General features: G+C 35.7%; 1 protein-coding gene across 1 annotated transcript in view; it reads right to left on the reverse strand.

Annotated features, from left to right (window-relative positions):
- Positions 1–3,143: 3,143 nt before the first annotated feature.
- Positions 3,144–18,533, reverse strand: part of LOC150099417 (NPC intracellular cholesterol transporter 1-like) — a 477,548-nt gene continuing 462,158 nt past the window's right edge. The window contains exon 24 of the mRNA XM_090404409.1: positions 3,144–3,613. Within this exon, the coding sequence (XP_090260535.1) occupies positions 3,393–3,613 (221 nt within the window). The 3' untranslated portion in view covers positions 3,144–3,392. The remainder of the gene's footprint in view (positions 3,614–18,533) is intronic.

Below are 18,533 nucleotides of genomic sequence, written 5' to 3' on the forward strand. Positions count from 1 at the left end.
TAATTATGTGTTGTATCTCCTTTCTTGTTGGTAGAGTTGTATCTGTTGCTATGTTAAAGTAACCTTAAGTTACATGATAAACTAGTAACTTAAGGTTACTAGTTTATCATGTTACCATTATCATCATCATCATAGAGATCTGATAAGTACTCCACCCATCTTCCATTTATCTTTTTCTTATCAATGATTATGTTCCTATCTTTGTCTATGATGTTATTAGACTGTGTATATTCTGCTTTTCCATTAAGTTCTTTCACTTTCAGGAATGCTTCTCTGGTTTAGTTCTTATTTTGTAATTCTTCTATCTTGGTGCAATGCCTATTTACCCAGTTTTCTTTCAATCTCCTGCATAACTGTTTGATTCTTTTATCAAATGTTTTATATCTTAATCTTTCTTCTTCATTTGCTCCTTTTTTTCCATGTTCTCCTTTCATCGATAAGGTTAATTACTTCTTGTGTTATCCATGTTTTTTTCTTTCTTTCTTCATGTTTATTGATGTGATTTTTAGCAAATGTTATGATAGCTGCTTGTAGTTTATTCCACTGAGGGTTCATTTTCATTTTGCAACTGTGCAAACAGCAGTTCTGAAGCATTTTCATTAAATTTTGATTTTACTATTGGATTTTGTACCATCTGCAAATCCCATTTTTGGTGTTATTTTCTTTTAATTTTATTGTTTTCAGGCAAATATTCATCTTCATTAAGATCAGTCTATGATCAGATTCACAATCAGCACTTGGCATCATCTTTGAGTTCCATTGAAGTAATGTTTACTGACCACGATATAGTCTAATTGATTTCTGTATCTTCCATCCGGACTTTCCCATCTTGATCTTGCTGTTGGTTTTTGCTCTAAATAAGTGCTGGTTATGATGAGACTGTTACAGAAATCAATCAGTTTTTTCCTCTCTCATTCTGAATTCCAAGTCCAAATGGACCATTTGTGCAGATGTTCTCTCTGATCCAACTTTTGCATTCCAGTCACCCATAGTGCAAATAACTTGATTTTTCTTGTCTCCAGCTTCCTTTATATACCACTATTTTCATCATACATGTTATATATTTCTGCTTCCTCATTCTGTTCTGTAGGAGCATATATTTGAATGATCAGCATATCTCTGGGTTTAGAATTCACTAGAATTGCCATTACTCTGATTTTTTGATGACATGGATAATATTTTTATTAATTTTTTTCTCTACAATGAATGCCACACCTCTCCTTGATATTTCACCACCTGACGTATATACTTTATATATCTTGTCATTTGGAAGTTGCAACTCAAAGTCCAATGATCTTTTCCAAAAGGTTTCACTTATTCCTAGTATACTAATATTCAATCTCTCCATCTCTCTCATCACATTAGCCAATTTCCCAGATTTATTCAATCCTCTTACATTCCAAGTGGCAATCTTCAAGCAATTTCTGCAGAGTTTCTTTATAGCAGTCACAGACTGACAATGCTACAGGACCTGCTACATCTACCCTGACACCACCATTCCAAGCATATTGAGACTACCTGGGCTTTATTTCTTTTCTGTTTAGACATGATGCTTTATGTAGCAGCAGTTTTTACAGAATGGGCTGCCAAACCCATCCAATCCCAAATATGAATAGAGGACTGCAAAGAACTGCACTTTATATATACTAATACCAATGCCAGTGGTATCCAGAACAAAGTGGAGTTTTGGTATTGGTAAGTTCAACTTGGACAAAGGTTATAGGCATTACTGAGAGTTGGTTGAAAAAGGATGATATAAGTATAGTATTTTCAGAAAGGACAGATGGAACAGGAGGTTTTGCTAATGATAGCAAAAGAACTGAAGCCCAGAAAGATAAATAAAACAAATTACTTCCTATTACTCTTAAACAAACCTAATTCCACTTAACACCTCATTTTCAATTAACCATATGACAAGCTCACAGCAAGTTTTCACTTTCTCTACTACTGAATGGCGATTTCTCTGAAATGGCTAGCACGCCATCATACCACTGGCTTATCAAGATTTCTTAGTTGTTTTTTTTTTCTATGCTTTCCTTTTTACATCCATAATTTTTGAGTCATTATCTTTTACCATTTTAATTTATTTGTATTTCATTGCATTTCTTACAATTTCATTTTATTCATTAGTTCTATATTTTTATGCTATTTCAAATCTTATCATCCCCCCCCCCCAAGAACCATGATCAAGGTAAATAAACATTTATGTCTACCTTATTTTGTTAAATTATCCTTATCAACTGTCTTTATACATAGCCTACCACTGTGAAATAAAAGGGAGCTCCATTACAGTTAAATAAGCTTTGCTATAAATCTGTATATATAATTTTCAGAGTGACATGAATTTTTTTCAGAACTCCCAATTATAATTCTTATAATTATTAAAGGAAGGCAGAGTATGAGCTGAAGAAAACTCATCTGTCTTTACTGGCACACAATGCAACGTGGATTTCACTAATCCCTCCTCTCAAATCCTAGATAGTCTTTGCACTGAATCTGCTGTTGATAGACTAAATGGTATACTATGATCATGTGCTGTATCACCATATAGAGTCATCTTAACAGCTTAATAACATTTCAGTGCACACCAGCTTTTATTCTCTTTCCTTATGAAATCCAGAAGTACATGAGAAAGGCTAATAAAACATCTAAACTACTGTAAGCCTTGGCATTCTCTTGTCAAAGATTAAACCATTAGGTTTAATCAATTACTACTGAAAAAGATATAAAATATTACTAAACACATGTAGAAATCATTTTGGAATGTTCCTACAAAATAAAGAACTTAATCTTCATTAATATTAAACCAAACAAACAGGAAGAAGAGTAATAAAACATAACATTAAAATATTATAATGAATTTTTACAAACATGTATATGCATTATTATAATTATTAAAATTTCACTTAATATCATATGTTTTGGAAACATGAAGTAATCAAGTACAATTTCATTATTATGAAAATGAACATACTAATATGCTATTTTTAATTACTAATAATTAAAAATAGTAATTTATGCATTTCAATGTAAAGTTTTTGTGGTATGCAGCACTGTGTGTTTTTGTCTGCTCTGGGAAGAGAATATTCTACATTCAAGGAATAGAAAAAGAAAAAAATTCAAAAGAAAAAATTAGCAAAGACTATCTGTTAAAAAACATATATATTAAATACTCAACATTATTCAATTTAAAAAAAACTGATGAGGAAAATGCTTTACAAAATGGAACATTTAAACAGTTTATAAATATATTACAGTATACAAAAACTGTTCTTGAAAATATTCACAGTGAGTTCACCATATAATATTTCACTTAAGATCATCACAGTATTTTAGCAGTCATGAGTCATTACAGGCAAGAATCATTTTGAATGTTTTTTTTTTTTTTTAAGTTACACTTTCAGTAAATGCTCCATATCATCACCACTACCACCATTGATCCTTCTGCTGTTGCTATTTTCAGCCTGTGATTCAGAAGCAGAAGTAACAGGTGATTCTAAATGAGTAGTAGACCAAACAGGTGGTCCTGATTGAGGAGCTGATTTAACAGGGGGTACTGAGGAGGACACAGTGTGAAGAGGATGTCTTGAGTGTGGCAACCTAAGAGGTGGTCCTGAAGTAAAAGACAAAATAACCATTTAGAATATTCATGTGCATAGTTCCAATATTTTATATATTTATTTAATTAATTTATTTAACCCATTCATTAAAGTGCATCAAGAATAATAACTGTTCAGGACGCATGCTGAAGAGTTTTAAAATAGATGCATTTTTTAAGATGATACTAGTAACTTCACTTTGCTGCCTATAATTTGGTAAAAAATATAAGCACAGGATGTTGTGAAATTTCTTACAAAGAATGGAACAAAACTGAAACATGCCAAATTCTACAAATGAAAATGGCTGAATTTAGAACTAATGTGGGAACAAATTGGTTGCTCCACACATACAAATTTCCGATAAAAAAAAAGTTAAAGGAAGTTACAGTAAATTATATAGAAACTACAATAACTCATAGATTTATTGCAAAAATAACTAAAATTCTACATATTTCACAGTCTACTAACTGACAGCTTCATGAAGAAGATCAATGTGCTAGAGAATACACAAATAATGAAACTTGAACTTTAGTTAATTTTACAGATCTGAGTAAATCCCATTATTGTAGTTCCTGTTACCCATTATTCTAGTAGTTTGGGTTGAAAGCAAAACCAAAAAAAATTGATAACACTACCAGAATTGTGTTCATATTTTATATCTCTAAAGCTGCAACAACCAAATAATCTTACAAAGTTAAAAGAAAAAAATAAAAATAAAAACACTATACTAATTTTTGGTATCTGTCCATCAGCTACAAAAAGTAGTATATGGAAGAGCAGAATCCAGGAGAAAGCAGGCAACTAGAGCATGCTATGGGGCTCTGTGCTTGGACCACTGCAGTTAATTTGTACCTAAAATGATATAACAAATAATTTGAAGGGAGATATTAAGTTGTTTGCTGATGATGATGACAATGCAAAGTTGGATAGGGTAATAGTTAATCAAGGTGATGTAAAGAGCTTGCAGGATGATTTAAATAGGCTGACAGTATGGGCAAAACATAATGGATGTGGAAAAGTGTCAAGTTATGAATTTTGGAAAAAAGATCATAAACTATCATAAACTGCATACCACATTGAGGGAACTGTATTCCAGGAAATTGAAGAAGCCAGAGATTTGGGGGTAGTAGTAGATAGAGGGCATATTGCTAAAGTAGCCAGGGGTAGCTCACAGGATTACTTGGTTACTGAACAACACACTAACAAGCAGAGATAAGGGAGTTATCATTCGTCTTTATAAAGGCTTAATACAACCATAGCTGGATTATTGTGTTCAGGTCCACTCATCTGGGTTTCCTGAGAATGAGGAAGTGACGGAAGGGGATCCAGAGGCAAGTGACAAAATAATGAGTGGTCTGAGGGATTTTTAATCTATCCTTAGGAGGATAGATTAAAAATTTGTGGGTTGCAAAAGTTAGTTGATAGGCAAAAAAAAAAGGGGAGATATGATAGAAACATAAGGCATATTTCAGTAATTAGACCACATTTTTTTTTTATTATGCTAAAAGCACAATAAAGAAATAAAACCCAACAAGTTTCGTAAGTCGTTTGACTTACATCTTCAGGGGTAAAAGGTAACTGAAAGTTAAAACAACAAAAAAGAGAAATTAATAGTTCATACTATACAGTTGTAGCCATCTGACTGTTTATAAAATTAAAAAATAAGAAAGCAGATTCAAAGCAGTGCTAAGTTTAAACAATGCTGGATGATGACACGTTCTGTTGTTCACGATCATAATGTCTGAGGTCTGACTGAGGTATATTTTTTATCAAAGCTGACCAAACTTGGTGTAGAATTAAGCCTTGGTTTTTATTGCATTGTGTTGGAATTCTAAGCATGTTTGCAGCTTCTTTCAATTTCCTTATGTAACAGTTTTTTTCTATATAAGACATGTTTGTTTTCTGCCAGAGTACATTGTGGCCGGTGGAAGTGGTATGGAAAGCTAGACCTGATTTGTGTTCTCTTCTGTTTTGTACATCCTTTTGGTGTTCATTCATCCATATTTCCTCAGATTCCTCAGATCTTCCTGTCTGTCCTACGTAGCAAATGCCGCAAGAACAGTAATCTGCTACGTAGGACAGACAGGAAGATCTGGGGAAACATGCATGAACAAACACCAAAAGGATGTACAAAACAGAAGAGAACACAAATCAGGTCTAGCTTTCCATACCACCTCCACCGGCCACAGTGCTCTGGCAGAAAACAAACATGTCTCATATAGAAAAAAACTGTTACATAAGGAAATTCAAAGAAGCTGCAAACATGTTTAGAATTCCAACACAATGCAATAAAAACCAAGGCTTAATTCTATACCTTTGGTCAGCTTTGATAAAAAATATACCTCAGTCAGACCTCAGACATTATGTTCGTGAAACAACAGAACATGGCATCATCCAGCATTGTTTAAACTTAGCACTGCTTTGAATCTGCATTCTGATTTTTTAATTTTATAAACAGTCAGAAGGCTACAACTGTATAGTATGAACTATAAATTTCTCTTTTTTGTTGTTTTAACTTTCAGTTACCTTTTATCCCTGAAGACATAAGTCAAAAGACTTACAAAACTTGTTGGGTTTTATTTCTTTATTGTGCTTTTAGCTTAATAAAAAAAATGTGGTCCAATTACCGGAATATGCCTTATGACTTCTAAACCACAGAAACCTCCACTTATGATAGAAACAGTTACATTATGATTTAAACATTTTATAGGATTAATACAAAGGAACTATTTCAGCACTTAGCTAGAGGGTGCAAGGCAAAGAGGTTATCCCTGGAATTTGGATAAGAAGAAGTGAGACTAGATTTTTTTTGTTAGAGAGTGGTGAATGAGAATAGCACATTATCCATTAATGGTTTCAGGGAAAGGTACAATAGATATTGTGTTTGGGTCTCCCACAGTGAGTCTTAGGATTCCATGGAGGTGCCCATGCAATAATAATCTCTTGATTTTTTCTCTTTTGGAGAGTATACATCTATAAATGTTATCAGAGTAATTTTTTGGTATTAAAATCAATTTTTATTTTTAAGAGAAGTTATGTAAAAGTATTGTCTTTTAGGAAAATGAATAACAGATGGCTCGCATTTCTTTCAAAACCATGCATGTGCTGCATACTCCATTTACAGCAGCATATCATTGACAAATGTAAATGGCATAAAATGTGCATTAATAGTAATTCTAGATGAATGAAAGAGGAGAAAAGTCATTTCATTGGGAACATGCATTCAACTGCTTTTTTAAAGTCATAGGCTGTTCACACCGAATGACTTTCCTTGTCTTTCTAGGTCAGATATCATCTTGGCTACTGCATCTTTTCAGCTATTTCCTCATTTCCAAAAGTTGAACATACTTGTGCAGATATGTGTCAAGATATGGTCTTATTTAAGTCTTGTGTGATGGAAGAATAACTTCCTTATTACTACTACAAGTTAATATTTTCCTTAACATTGCAATTTTCTGATTTAACAACTTAACCACTTTAGCAATAGTTCTTCCTAAACCTGAACTCTGTCTATCTATGATCAGCTTTAGCCATTAATATAATATTCTACTCTAAATTAATTTAATTTAAACTGAACTAAAATTTGTTATCATTTACTCATACAATCAATTTGTTCAGATCAGCCAGTTTGGCTAAGTGGTTAGTACCCATTCTCGTACCAATAGACTGCAGGTTTGAATCTTGCTTGGATGTTTGTGATTATCTTTAAAGAGATGAATTTCAGTGCCTGGTGTGATACTATATCTTTGCTTGGGGAAGGCCTGAAGTAGCTCAAAAAAGTTTAATCTCTAGAGCAGGATTTCTGGATTATGTAAAACAAAAAAGCCTGTGTAGCTCAGTGGATGTGGCATTTGCCAACCACGGCGCTTAGCCGCACGAAGGAAGACTTGGTTTCAAGTCTAGTCGGCGACTAGAGGAAATTTTTCTAAGCCTTTTTTCGACCGGTTCCCGAGTTAGTCGATCTCTGGCACAGGCAAGCAGGTTTTTCCTCCCGGAAACTCGGGTTTTTCGTCCTGTAAACTCAAGAAAATCGACCGTAGAACCCACATTATTTCAGACATTAAATATAATGTGTTACGGTTAGGGACCATGAGATGGCAGCACATTTGAGCCGTCTCTCTTCACTGAGTACCGCTTAATTAGTGATAGCCTTGGGCCATCTATCTCTGATTGGTACCAGTGGAGATTGAACTGCCCACTCAGTCTCCAAAAGTTAGACAGGGCTAAATGGTCTCGTCTACTCCCCGTATACGGGAATAAAAAGGCGTTAGCTGATTAGCTGTAAAACAAAAAATACTAAAATAATAATTAAAAAAAAAAAAAACCCACTCATTTCATCATATTTCCTAATGTGCTACAGGTTTACAACCTTTCATGGTTAAGTGTCTCTTAAAAAGTCAGTAATGTATGTGTATCGTAAATATCCCTTTATCATCCTTCCTAATTTTGCATCATCAACAAAAAACTATATATTACTATCCATACCAATCCCAATATTTTAATGCACAAGTCAAACAATGACTCAAGTACAGAACCCTATGGTATCTCCACTACACAGAGTGACCAGTTGGTGACACTTCTATTAGACGTAGTTCTCCATACATTATCCTAATATCTTTTCATCCACTTCATCCATATAACAAGCCTATTTTATATAACCTTCCCTCTGAGTATTACAGATGCAAACTACAGTCACTTAGGAAATTTGTGCAAATTGCTAAAGCAAGACCTACCTTTTTCAAGAGTTCCAATATGAACATCATATAATTCTAAGATAAAAGTTTATTAGTTTGACACTTCACTAGCAATTTCATATACTTTTTATTTTTATTTTTTGTGTGCACTTCTTCAGAGCTTGTTAGATATCCATTAAACAACAGACCATTAGTGTATCAAAGCTAGAATGTAATCAATTCGAAAACTGATTTAACCATGAATATGTGATTGTATATACTTAACTAGAATCACACATTTTAACACAAAGTGCATTTGTATCCAAGGTGTGTGCGTGTGTAATGCTTGATGAATGAACACAATATAATACGATGCCCTGATTTTTTTATTGCATCGAGTATAAGTAGCATTTCTAAAATGAATTTTCTAACAAAGCAGCATGCCATACAGTACCATGAATAGCATTTCTGTTTCTTGCCAAAGCAATGGATGAACTTTGTGTTGTATGATAGACTAATCTGATTTGTGTTTTCTTTTCCTCATCTTCAATGTGTTCTGATGCAGGGATTGTGGTACAGACCATCAACTAGTAAGAGCCAAAGTAAGACTAAGACTCCAAAAACTTCCAAGTCAGGCACATTCCACTAGATTGGATGTTAAAGTAATTTCTAGTGGATTCACAGAAGACACATCAACTCGGTTGGATGATTTTCTGGAGACCAATGAGGAGAACTCACCAGAATGCTTTGGAAAGGAGTTATGGTGATAATAGGACACAGCCAAGAAGTATCTTGGCAAAAGTTTAAGCCCAAAATTGAATCTCATCAAAGCAGTGGTGTAGCTAGAGCTTTAGCCGACTGGGGTGGTCCCTGAGTTTGCCGCCCTTCTCAATACACACCAAAAATACTACAGAAAGTCAAAATGATGTATAGAGAAATAAATTAAAACACTATATTTATTTTTGAAGTAAAACTTTAATTTCGACATCTAAAATGTTATTTTTCTTGCTTTTCTGTTAACAAAATCGATGACATTGCCAATGTCTATTTCATAATAATGTAGGTAATTCTTAATCAATTTTATTTAGAAAAACTCCTCTCACAACTAGCAGCACCTACAGCAATTGTGAAAAACATTTGCAGCAGTATTGCAATATTTGGAAATGAGTTCTCGAGACTATTTTAGAATTAACTGCAAAAGTTCAAAAAGGTTCCAAGTGCTGCCCGGGGCAGACTGCCCCTTCTGCTCCTCCCTAGCTATGCCTCTGCATCAAAGACAGCTGGAAAGAATACTGTGAGGAACTGTACAGTAGAGTGGATAAAGAAAATGTGGAGGAGCCCTCTCACCAAGAAAATTTTGATTTGGAACCTCCTCTCCACTTATGCATGAAGTTGAAAGAGCAGTTAAGCAGCTTAACAGCAATAAGGCACCAGGTGCAGAAAATCCCAGCAGAGTTAATTAAGGCCACAGGGGATGGAGGTATAAGAGCATTTCATAGATTGATTACAAGGATATGGGAGACAAGATCATGGCCTAGAGACTGGAAGAAGTCTGTTTTCATACCACTACATAAGAAAGGAGATATGAAAGCATGCAAGAACTATAGAACTATTAGTTTAATATCTCATGCAAGCAAAATTTTATCGAAGATCACGGTAAATAGGATTGAGGCCAAAGTTGAAGCAGAGATGCCCAAGGAATAAGCAGGTTTTAGGAGGTAAGGGCACCAGAGATCAGATCCTTTGCCTTAGACAGATCACAGAAAAATATAAAGAATTTAGACTTCCTCTGGTGGTAATGTGTTTCTTAGACTACTCTAAAGCTTTTGACTGTGCTCAGCATGTGAAACTGTGGGAAGTAATGAAAAGAATGGGTTTTCCTCAACACACTATCCGGTTGATAGCCAACTTGTACAGGGAGCAAGAAGCCATGTTGGATTGACTGATTGGCTTCAAGTTGGAAAAGGAGCAGGGCAAGGATGTTTACTTTCTCCTCAACTGTTTAGTATATATATATAGAGAGGACATCATGTGTGAAGCATTGGATAAGCTCAAGACAGGAATTAGGATAGGAGATAGATTGATCAGTAATCTGAGGTATGCTGATGATACAGTACTCCTTTGTAATGACATGGAAGGACTAGGACAAATTCTTGACAAAGTTAACAAGATCAGTAATAACAGAGAACTTCAACTCAATCCTAGCAAGACAAAGATTATGGTTCTCAAAGGATATACAGACAGGGAAGCTCCTGAGAAACAAGTGTACCTTAATGGAGAAAGAATTGAGGAAGTCAACAAGTTTGAGCCTGGGATACATCATTAATGGAATGAATTTCTGTTCAGAAGACGTCAGAAGAAGGTTAGGAATGGCTAAAACAACAGTCAGAGACTTGTCTAAAATATAGAAGGATGGATCTATCTCCATGGGAACAAAGTTGAGGATTTTGGATGCAGTGTTTTCCAACAGCAACTTATGGATGTGAGACTTTTAACCTAAAGAAGTCAGATAAGAAAAGGATATCTGCTTTTGAGATGTGGTGCTACAGAAGGCTGTTGAGGATATCATACTTTAATGGAGAAAGAATTGAGGAAGTCAACAAGTTTGAGTACCTGGGATCCATTATTAATGGAATGAATTGCTGTTCAGAAGACATCAGAAGAAGGTTAGGAATGGCTAAAACAGCAGTCAGAGACTTGTCTAAAATATAGAAGGATGGATCTATCTCCATGGGAACAAAGTTGAGGATTTTGGATGCAGTGTTTTCCAACAGCAACTTATGGATGTGAGACTTGGAACCTAAAGAAGTCAGATAAGAAAAGGATATCTGCTTTTGAGATGTGGTGCTACAGAAGGCTGTTGAGGATATCATATACTGAAAGGTGTACAAATGAATGGGTGTTAGAAAAGATCAGAAGAACTTTACGGCTCCTTAAGGATATTGACAAAAGAAAGTTAAAATATTTTGGATACATTGAAAGGATGGAAGGAGGGCTTCTCAGAACAGTAATAGAAGGTAAAATTCCTGGAAAAAGAGGGAGGAGTAGACCATCAATAAGATGGATGGATGGTGTGTGTGTGTGGAGCAATTAATCTTCAGAGAGTTGAAGTCTCCAGAAAAGCAAACAACAGGACTACATGGCAAGTGAGGCCTGAGGTAGCACATCACCAAGCATTGGAGTGAGACCATATGGCATTCATGGATACCCAGTGAACATATAGATAGATTTCCTCATCTTTAATGTATTCTGATGCAGGGATCTCTCTCTCTCTTACATAACAAATACTATATAAATAATTGATTTTATAAACCCCAGTTTTAAGCAATTGATAAAATGGTTTAGGATGTAAACATATTTCTTGCATAGGGAATGAAAGCTATTTTTATATGAAGTCAAAGTATTTCAGATTGTCTATTACATGTTGGATATAATGAAGTGTTATCAAACTTTTGAATTCTTTGTCAGTGTTTGGATTGGGAAAAATGCAAGATCTTGTTCATCTTGTACTTATATCCATTTTGAGATATGGCATGGCTGAGGTACTTAAGTTATCGATTCCTCTCTATGCTGCTAAAGATGTTATTTTTATGCTGTTTCTTAGTGTTTAGTTATTCACTGTTTTTTTTTTTTTCCCCCCGCATGGAATGGCAGTGAGATGAAGCATGGACTTATCTTCCAGCATGGGTACACTGAATAACCAAGTTTGTATTCTTCAGAGAAACTATGTCTAGAAAGTAGTCATGTTGTTTTCAAGAGTGAAATGTATGACTAATGTATCATCCACATAACCAAATTTTGGGTTTTTTTACTGCTGTTTACCCATGTATTCCCCCCTCTTCCCCTTCCATTAAATTTACATTGCAGCCATGCCATATCTCAAAATGGATATAAGTACAAGACGATTCCCTTAAAATTACACACATCTTTAACATAACTCTCCAAAGCTCAAGACCTAATCCTCTTCTGAAGATTAAAGTGCTATCCATTCACCTCCAGATACAGATCTAACAAGTATGTTGGAACACAATAATAACCATGAAGAGATATTGATTATTCTATAACTGGTTGCTTCTATCCTAACTCCATCTTCATATAATGGGACTTACTTGCCTTGCTTCTACTAGTAAGCAAATGTGCTCATGTTGGGTTGAATAACTTTGGCAGATATCCCATCCAATCTAACTTCCATGTCTGAATAAACTGTTGGAATAGGTTTAATACTTTCAATTCACGTCTATCCTTTCATCAAGTTCCATTTCAATCTATCCAGACAGCTAATGGGTCTGTCTGTGATGTATAGATTACTTCAGTGATCACTCAGCTCAGTTATTTCTGAAGCATCTGACACTTTTCTACCTTATGCATTCACTAAGACTATTCTTCCTTTTACATGCAACAAAATGATAAAATTATCTTCATTTCCCTTTACCAGTAAGGCTAATAAGTTTTCTATTGAAGTTTTCCTTACTCAGCATACTCTCCTGGCCTGTTTTTAAAATATACTGCTTCTGGGAATGGTCATCCCTTTTCTACCAGCATTGGATCTACAGCATTTTCTTTTTAACCAGTTCTTGCTTCAAAGTGTTAATTATTCATTTAACCCCCACACATATTATTATCCTAATTCTAGGGATGCAGTTAGCCACAGCTTCCCTCAGATCCCTTTTTGACTACTTCCAATGCACTACTTCATGCTGCCTGTCATAATCATATGTCTTAAAGTTCCACATATCCTTTTTTTTTTTTTTTTTTAATTAAACACTCTCACATGATTTGCACATTCCAAGTTAAAACATGCATGATCATCACTCTTTCCAGATGGAGACAAAACAGGTTCTCAGGTGCTGTTACTAGATCCAACATTCTTGTTCTGTGAGTCTCTTAGTTATTCCTTAGTGATCACATCCCATACATTTATGAAACCTCTACTGTGCAATTTTTCATACCAAAGCACTCCTTCAAGCTGACTTGTCAGTTTTTCATAATCACCTTCTACCTCAAGTCTCTATTCTCTATAGTTAAAATCACTCAGAGTAACAGTCTGACTTGCATCCATAAGGTTAATTTATGTATGCAATTCAGTTCTCTTCCATTAACCTTGTTTGCAGCAGCAGCATCCAACTATTTATTTTGTTCTGTTAACTTCTACCTCACACCCACTGCCTATTACATATGCAACAACACTGGGGATCTCTATTATGAATGGATTTACTCCCCATGCAATCATTAGCAATACCTCTCTACCCTACCTATTCTTCCTGAATATGTTATATTATTAACCCATCTTTCCTGAATACATTATATTATTTATCAATGATTGTCAAAATCACTGATCAAAGCTGCCAAAATCAAAGGCAATAAAACTGTATATTCACTAACTTGGCATTAGTCACTAACACCAAGTTAGTGAATATACAATTTTATTGTCTTTTTTATGAAACTGGTAACAGAATTTTTGTGCTGCATTCTTCTAGCCATTTGTGTGTGTGTATCAGGTACATAATGTATAATGTACCTGAGCCAGTACTAAGGACAAAAAATCGAAATGGGATAGTTAGAACATCGCATAAAGATAGGGGTGGGACTAAGGGATCACTGCATTTCATGTATACTAATGCCAGGAGTATTAGGAACAAGAAGGAAGAATTTTTGGCCTTGATTGGGTCTTCCTGGCCACAGGTTATTGGCATCAGTGAAACATGGCTGACAGAAGATGATATAGTTAGTGGGATAGAATGTGTAGGTTATAGTGTGTTTAGGAGGGACAGAGAGAATAAAATGGAAGGAAGGGTGTTACTGATGATAGCTGATGAACTGCAGCCAAGGAGAATTGAAGTCGTATCGCAGGATAGTGAAAAGAGCTAATTTGAGGCTATTTGGTGTGAGATTGACACTGGCAGAATAAAACATACAGTTGGGTGTTGCTATAGACCAGGTGATAAAATAGATGGTGGAGATAGTATGCATAAACAAATTGATTAAATGAGTGGAAGGAGGGTAATTATTATGGGGGATTTCAACTATGGTAACATTGATTGGAAGGAGGAGAGAACACATGTGAGGAAGGAAATGGTTTTATTCAATTATTAAGGGATAACTATCTGAGACAGCATGTAAATGAAAATACTAAGGGGTGAGAGTTCTTGACCTGGTAATAGCAGCTGAGAATTTGACTGTAATGAATATAACCATGTTGCCAACTGAGTGATCATTGGTGAGAGTGATCATAAGGTTGACCTGGGAGGTGGCTAAAGGTGTGGAATTTTCGATTAAGAGGGTATATGTGGAATGACCTGCTGGGAAGTATGACAATCTTAGGAGATTGCTTGGATCAGTGCCATGGCATGTGCAACTGCAAGGGCTGGATGTTGATAGAGCATGGGAAGTGGTCAAGGAGCATTTACAGGAGGTTATGGCTGATTGTATATCATCATCATCAAATTCCTGCCATGTACCCTCAAGGGGTGTACAGGATATGACAGTACTACATGAAAAAATTACATCATTACTAACTTCCTATCTACAATTTTCCTCCAAATCAGTCTGTTACTTGTCAAGACTCCAACATTATCAGATCTTATATTTCTATCGTCTAAGGCACTTTGTACCGTATCAATCCACCAATATCTTGGTCTTCCTCTGGGTCGTTTTCCTGCCAACCTGGCAGAGAACACTTGTTTTGCTAATCTTTCCTCTCCCATTCTATTTAAGTGACCATACCATCTGAGATTAGCTCTGCTAACGCATTCCTGGATGCTGACAATGTCAAGTTCTTTCCTAATATCCTCATTTTTAATATGATATTGCCATTGATGCCATCTGTTCACGCCTGTAATCTTTCTCAGGACTCTCATATCTGCGGTCTCTAGTCTTTGGTCAAGTGTTATACTTCTGACCCAGCTCTCAGATCCATAAGTTAAAATTGGTTTGAACACAGTCTTGTATACAGCTAATTTAGTGTTCCGACTAATTTCTTTCTTATTCCATATGAATTTATTCAATTGACTTCCCACGATACCAGCTTTGCTGATTCTGTTGTCTATTTCTATATTTAGTTTACCATCTTCAGTAAAAATTGTGCCTAAGTAGCTGAAATGTTTTACTTGTTCCACAAGTTCTCCATTCACAACACAGTTGACATTTTCAATGATTCTGCCTATTTTCATTGTCTTTGTCTTTTTATTGCTGACCTTCATACCATATCTATTACAACAGCTATTCAATTTAGTCAGAGAATCTTGCAGACTTGTAGCGGATTTATTTAGAAGTATAATATCATCTGCATAAAGCAAAGAGCTGACATTAACATCTCCAATTTTGATATCATGTTTAATACCACATTCCTTCATAATGTGATCCATATAGATAATGAATAACAGAGGGGATAATGTACATCCTTGTCTCACACCAGATTTAACATTAAACCATCTTCCTGTACTTCCTTCAATTCTAACTGCTGACTCACAACTCAAATAAAGACTAAGTATTGCTTGATATAATGCCCCATTGACACCATATAACTGCAGTGTATTGAATAGCTTCTCTCTTGGCACCTTGTCATATGCCTTTTCCAAATCGACAAAACTTAAATACAGATCTTTGTTATATTCCCATGCTTTCTCGCCTATTTGTCGTAAAGTGAAGATCTGATCCTGACAGCCTCTATTTGGCCTGAATCCAGCTTGTTCTTCACCAAGCTTTTCTTCCACAATTCTTCTCAACCGTTTCTCAAGTATACTTGCATAGATCTTGCCAGGAACACTCAGTAGGGAAATACCTCTGTAATTCTCACATTCAGTTTTATTTCCCTTTTTATATATGGGTACTATGAGAGCTCTACTCCAATCATCGGGAATTCGTCCCTCTGTCCAGGCTTTCTGAACTATGCAGTGCAGCCACTGTAAGACTCTTATACCACCATACTTCAGCATTTCTGGTCGAATATCATCTACTCCTGCTGCCTTTCCACATTTCAAGCCTTTGATGGCTTTTTCTACTTCAAGTATGGATATGTATTCCTGACTGCATGCCTGGTCAGTGTTTTTTTTTATCACTGTGCTGTCATCACTGCTTGTTTCATTTAGCAGTTTTTCAAAGTAATTACTCCATACTTCAAGGATATCTTTTTCTCCTGTTTTCATTTCACCTTTATCATCTCTAATTCCTTTTACAGCACTCTTTCCTCCATTCCTAAGCTTCTTCAACAACCTCCAGAATATTTTGCCACCTTCTTGATATTTATTTTCTATATTCTTGCCAAAGTCCTCCTATGACTTTTGTTTAGCTAGTTTTACACACTGTTTAGCTTTCTTACATTTGTCTCTGTATTCTGTAAGAGTAAAAGCTGACTTATTTGCCAGGAAAGTTTGATATGCTTTCTTCTTTTCCTTCACTGCCTCTTTAACTTCCTGTGTCCACCAGGGAGTTCTGATTTTTTTATCTCTGCACACAACCTCACCACATGCCTCTCTGGCAGAATCAATCAATGTTTCCTTCAGAGTTTGCCACTGAATCTCCAAGGTTTGATTCCTGTTCTCAAACTCTTTCATTTTCTTTTCAATAATATTTCTGTATTTTAGTCTACAGTTCACATCTGAGAGCTGCTCAACTTTTATTCGCTTTAAAACTTTCTTACATGTTATTCTTTTCAATATGAAATTCAATTTTATCCTGCTCAAGACTAAATAGTGATCACTTCCAATTTCAAATCCTCTGTACACTCTGGTGTCCTGCACCAGGGAGAAAATATCACTATCAACAATAACATAGTCAATGAGATTTTTCTTATTCCTAGCCTCTTCTCTCCATGTGAATTTGTGCACATTTTTATGTTGGAACATGGTGTTAGTAATAACCAGTCCATGTCCTGAGCAGAAATCCAACAGATATTTGCCATTATTATTAGCTTTGCTCTTTTCTCCAAATTTTCCCAAAATATTTTTGTATGTCTCACAATCATTTCCTACTCTACTATTTAGATCCCCAACAAGGACCAACTTTTCCTTTTTCATTGTGTCAGTTGCTTTTTCTAAAGCCTCAAAAAATTCCTCCACTTCTACCTTAGTAGAACCTTCTGTGGGACCATAGGCACAAATAAGTCTCACTGTCCAGTTCCCCATTCTCATATTTGCCCACATTACTCTACTTGAGACTGACTGCCATTCAAGAAGATTAGCCTCGTATTTAGTGTTGAATACTATGACTACTCCTTCTTTTCCTTGATTGTTATTGCCTGAATATAACATTTTGTATTTATTGCTCAGAAAGATCTCACCAGTTTTGGTCTTTTTTGTTTCAGTCACCCCTATTATGTCGATCTGGTACTTATTTAATTCCTCAGCTAGCTCCATTTCTTTGCCATTCAGGCTTCTTACGTTGATAGTACCGATCTTTAACTCTGGTGATGTTGAGTTGGAGTTTGTTTTCAGATTTGTTCCAGTAGCTGACTTTTCGCTGTTCACCCTGGTTCCCTGGCGAAAACAACGGGGGCCTTGTTTAACCGGGCGACGCCCCAGCCGGCATGAAATTTTGTCATGTTGTACCATCATTTTTTATTTTGGTTTAACCAATAAGAATACAATTTGGTCGGCTAAATCCCAAATTGCCAGCCCATCCTCGTTCGTTCAGTATCAAAGTAGATACCCAACAGGGTGCACCACGAGAAGGTGAGGATTGGACATTAGGTCAGAAGCCCTGGTCGGTTCTCTGCATTCCTTTAAAGGCTATGTGGAGGTCTCCTCTCAGTTATACAGCTTTGACCCTTAACACCCCTTATTAAGCTTGAGCTACAAAAAAAAAAGAAACAACTGTGGAGGGAATTTAAAGAAAGAGGTGACCTGCAGGCACACGAACGGTATAAAGTGCAGGCCAGAAGGGTAACGAGTGTGGTAAAAAAAGCAAAAGCGGATTATGAAAGGAAATTAGCTATGCAAGCTAAAGAGAATCCCAAACAGTTCTTTCAATATGCTGCAAGCAAGGAAAAAACTGTACACGGCAAAATAATTTTAAGGAATGACAATGATATGGAGGTCACTGAATCAGTCGATATAGTGGAGTTACTGAGCGAGCACTTTGCAAAAGTATATCATCCAGGTGGTGACACTGAAAAAAATGAAGGAACCATTAGTTTATACGGGAATTGTGATGAATGAAGTGGAGGTGAATGGTCTATTACAGAACCTTAATGTGAATACATCTGTGGGATTGGATGGTATACCGGCACAGGTCTTGCGTGAAGTGGCTAAAGAATTATCAGTGC

Source organism: Typopeltis vanoorti, chromosome 14 (genome assembly GCF_054136105.1).
Source record: "Typopeltis vanoorti isolate ZY-2024b chromosome 14, IOZ_Tvanoo_1.0, whole genome shotgun sequence".
NCBI lineage: Eukaryota > Metazoa > Arthropoda > Arachnida > Uropygi > Thelyphonidae > Typopeltis > Typopeltis vanoorti.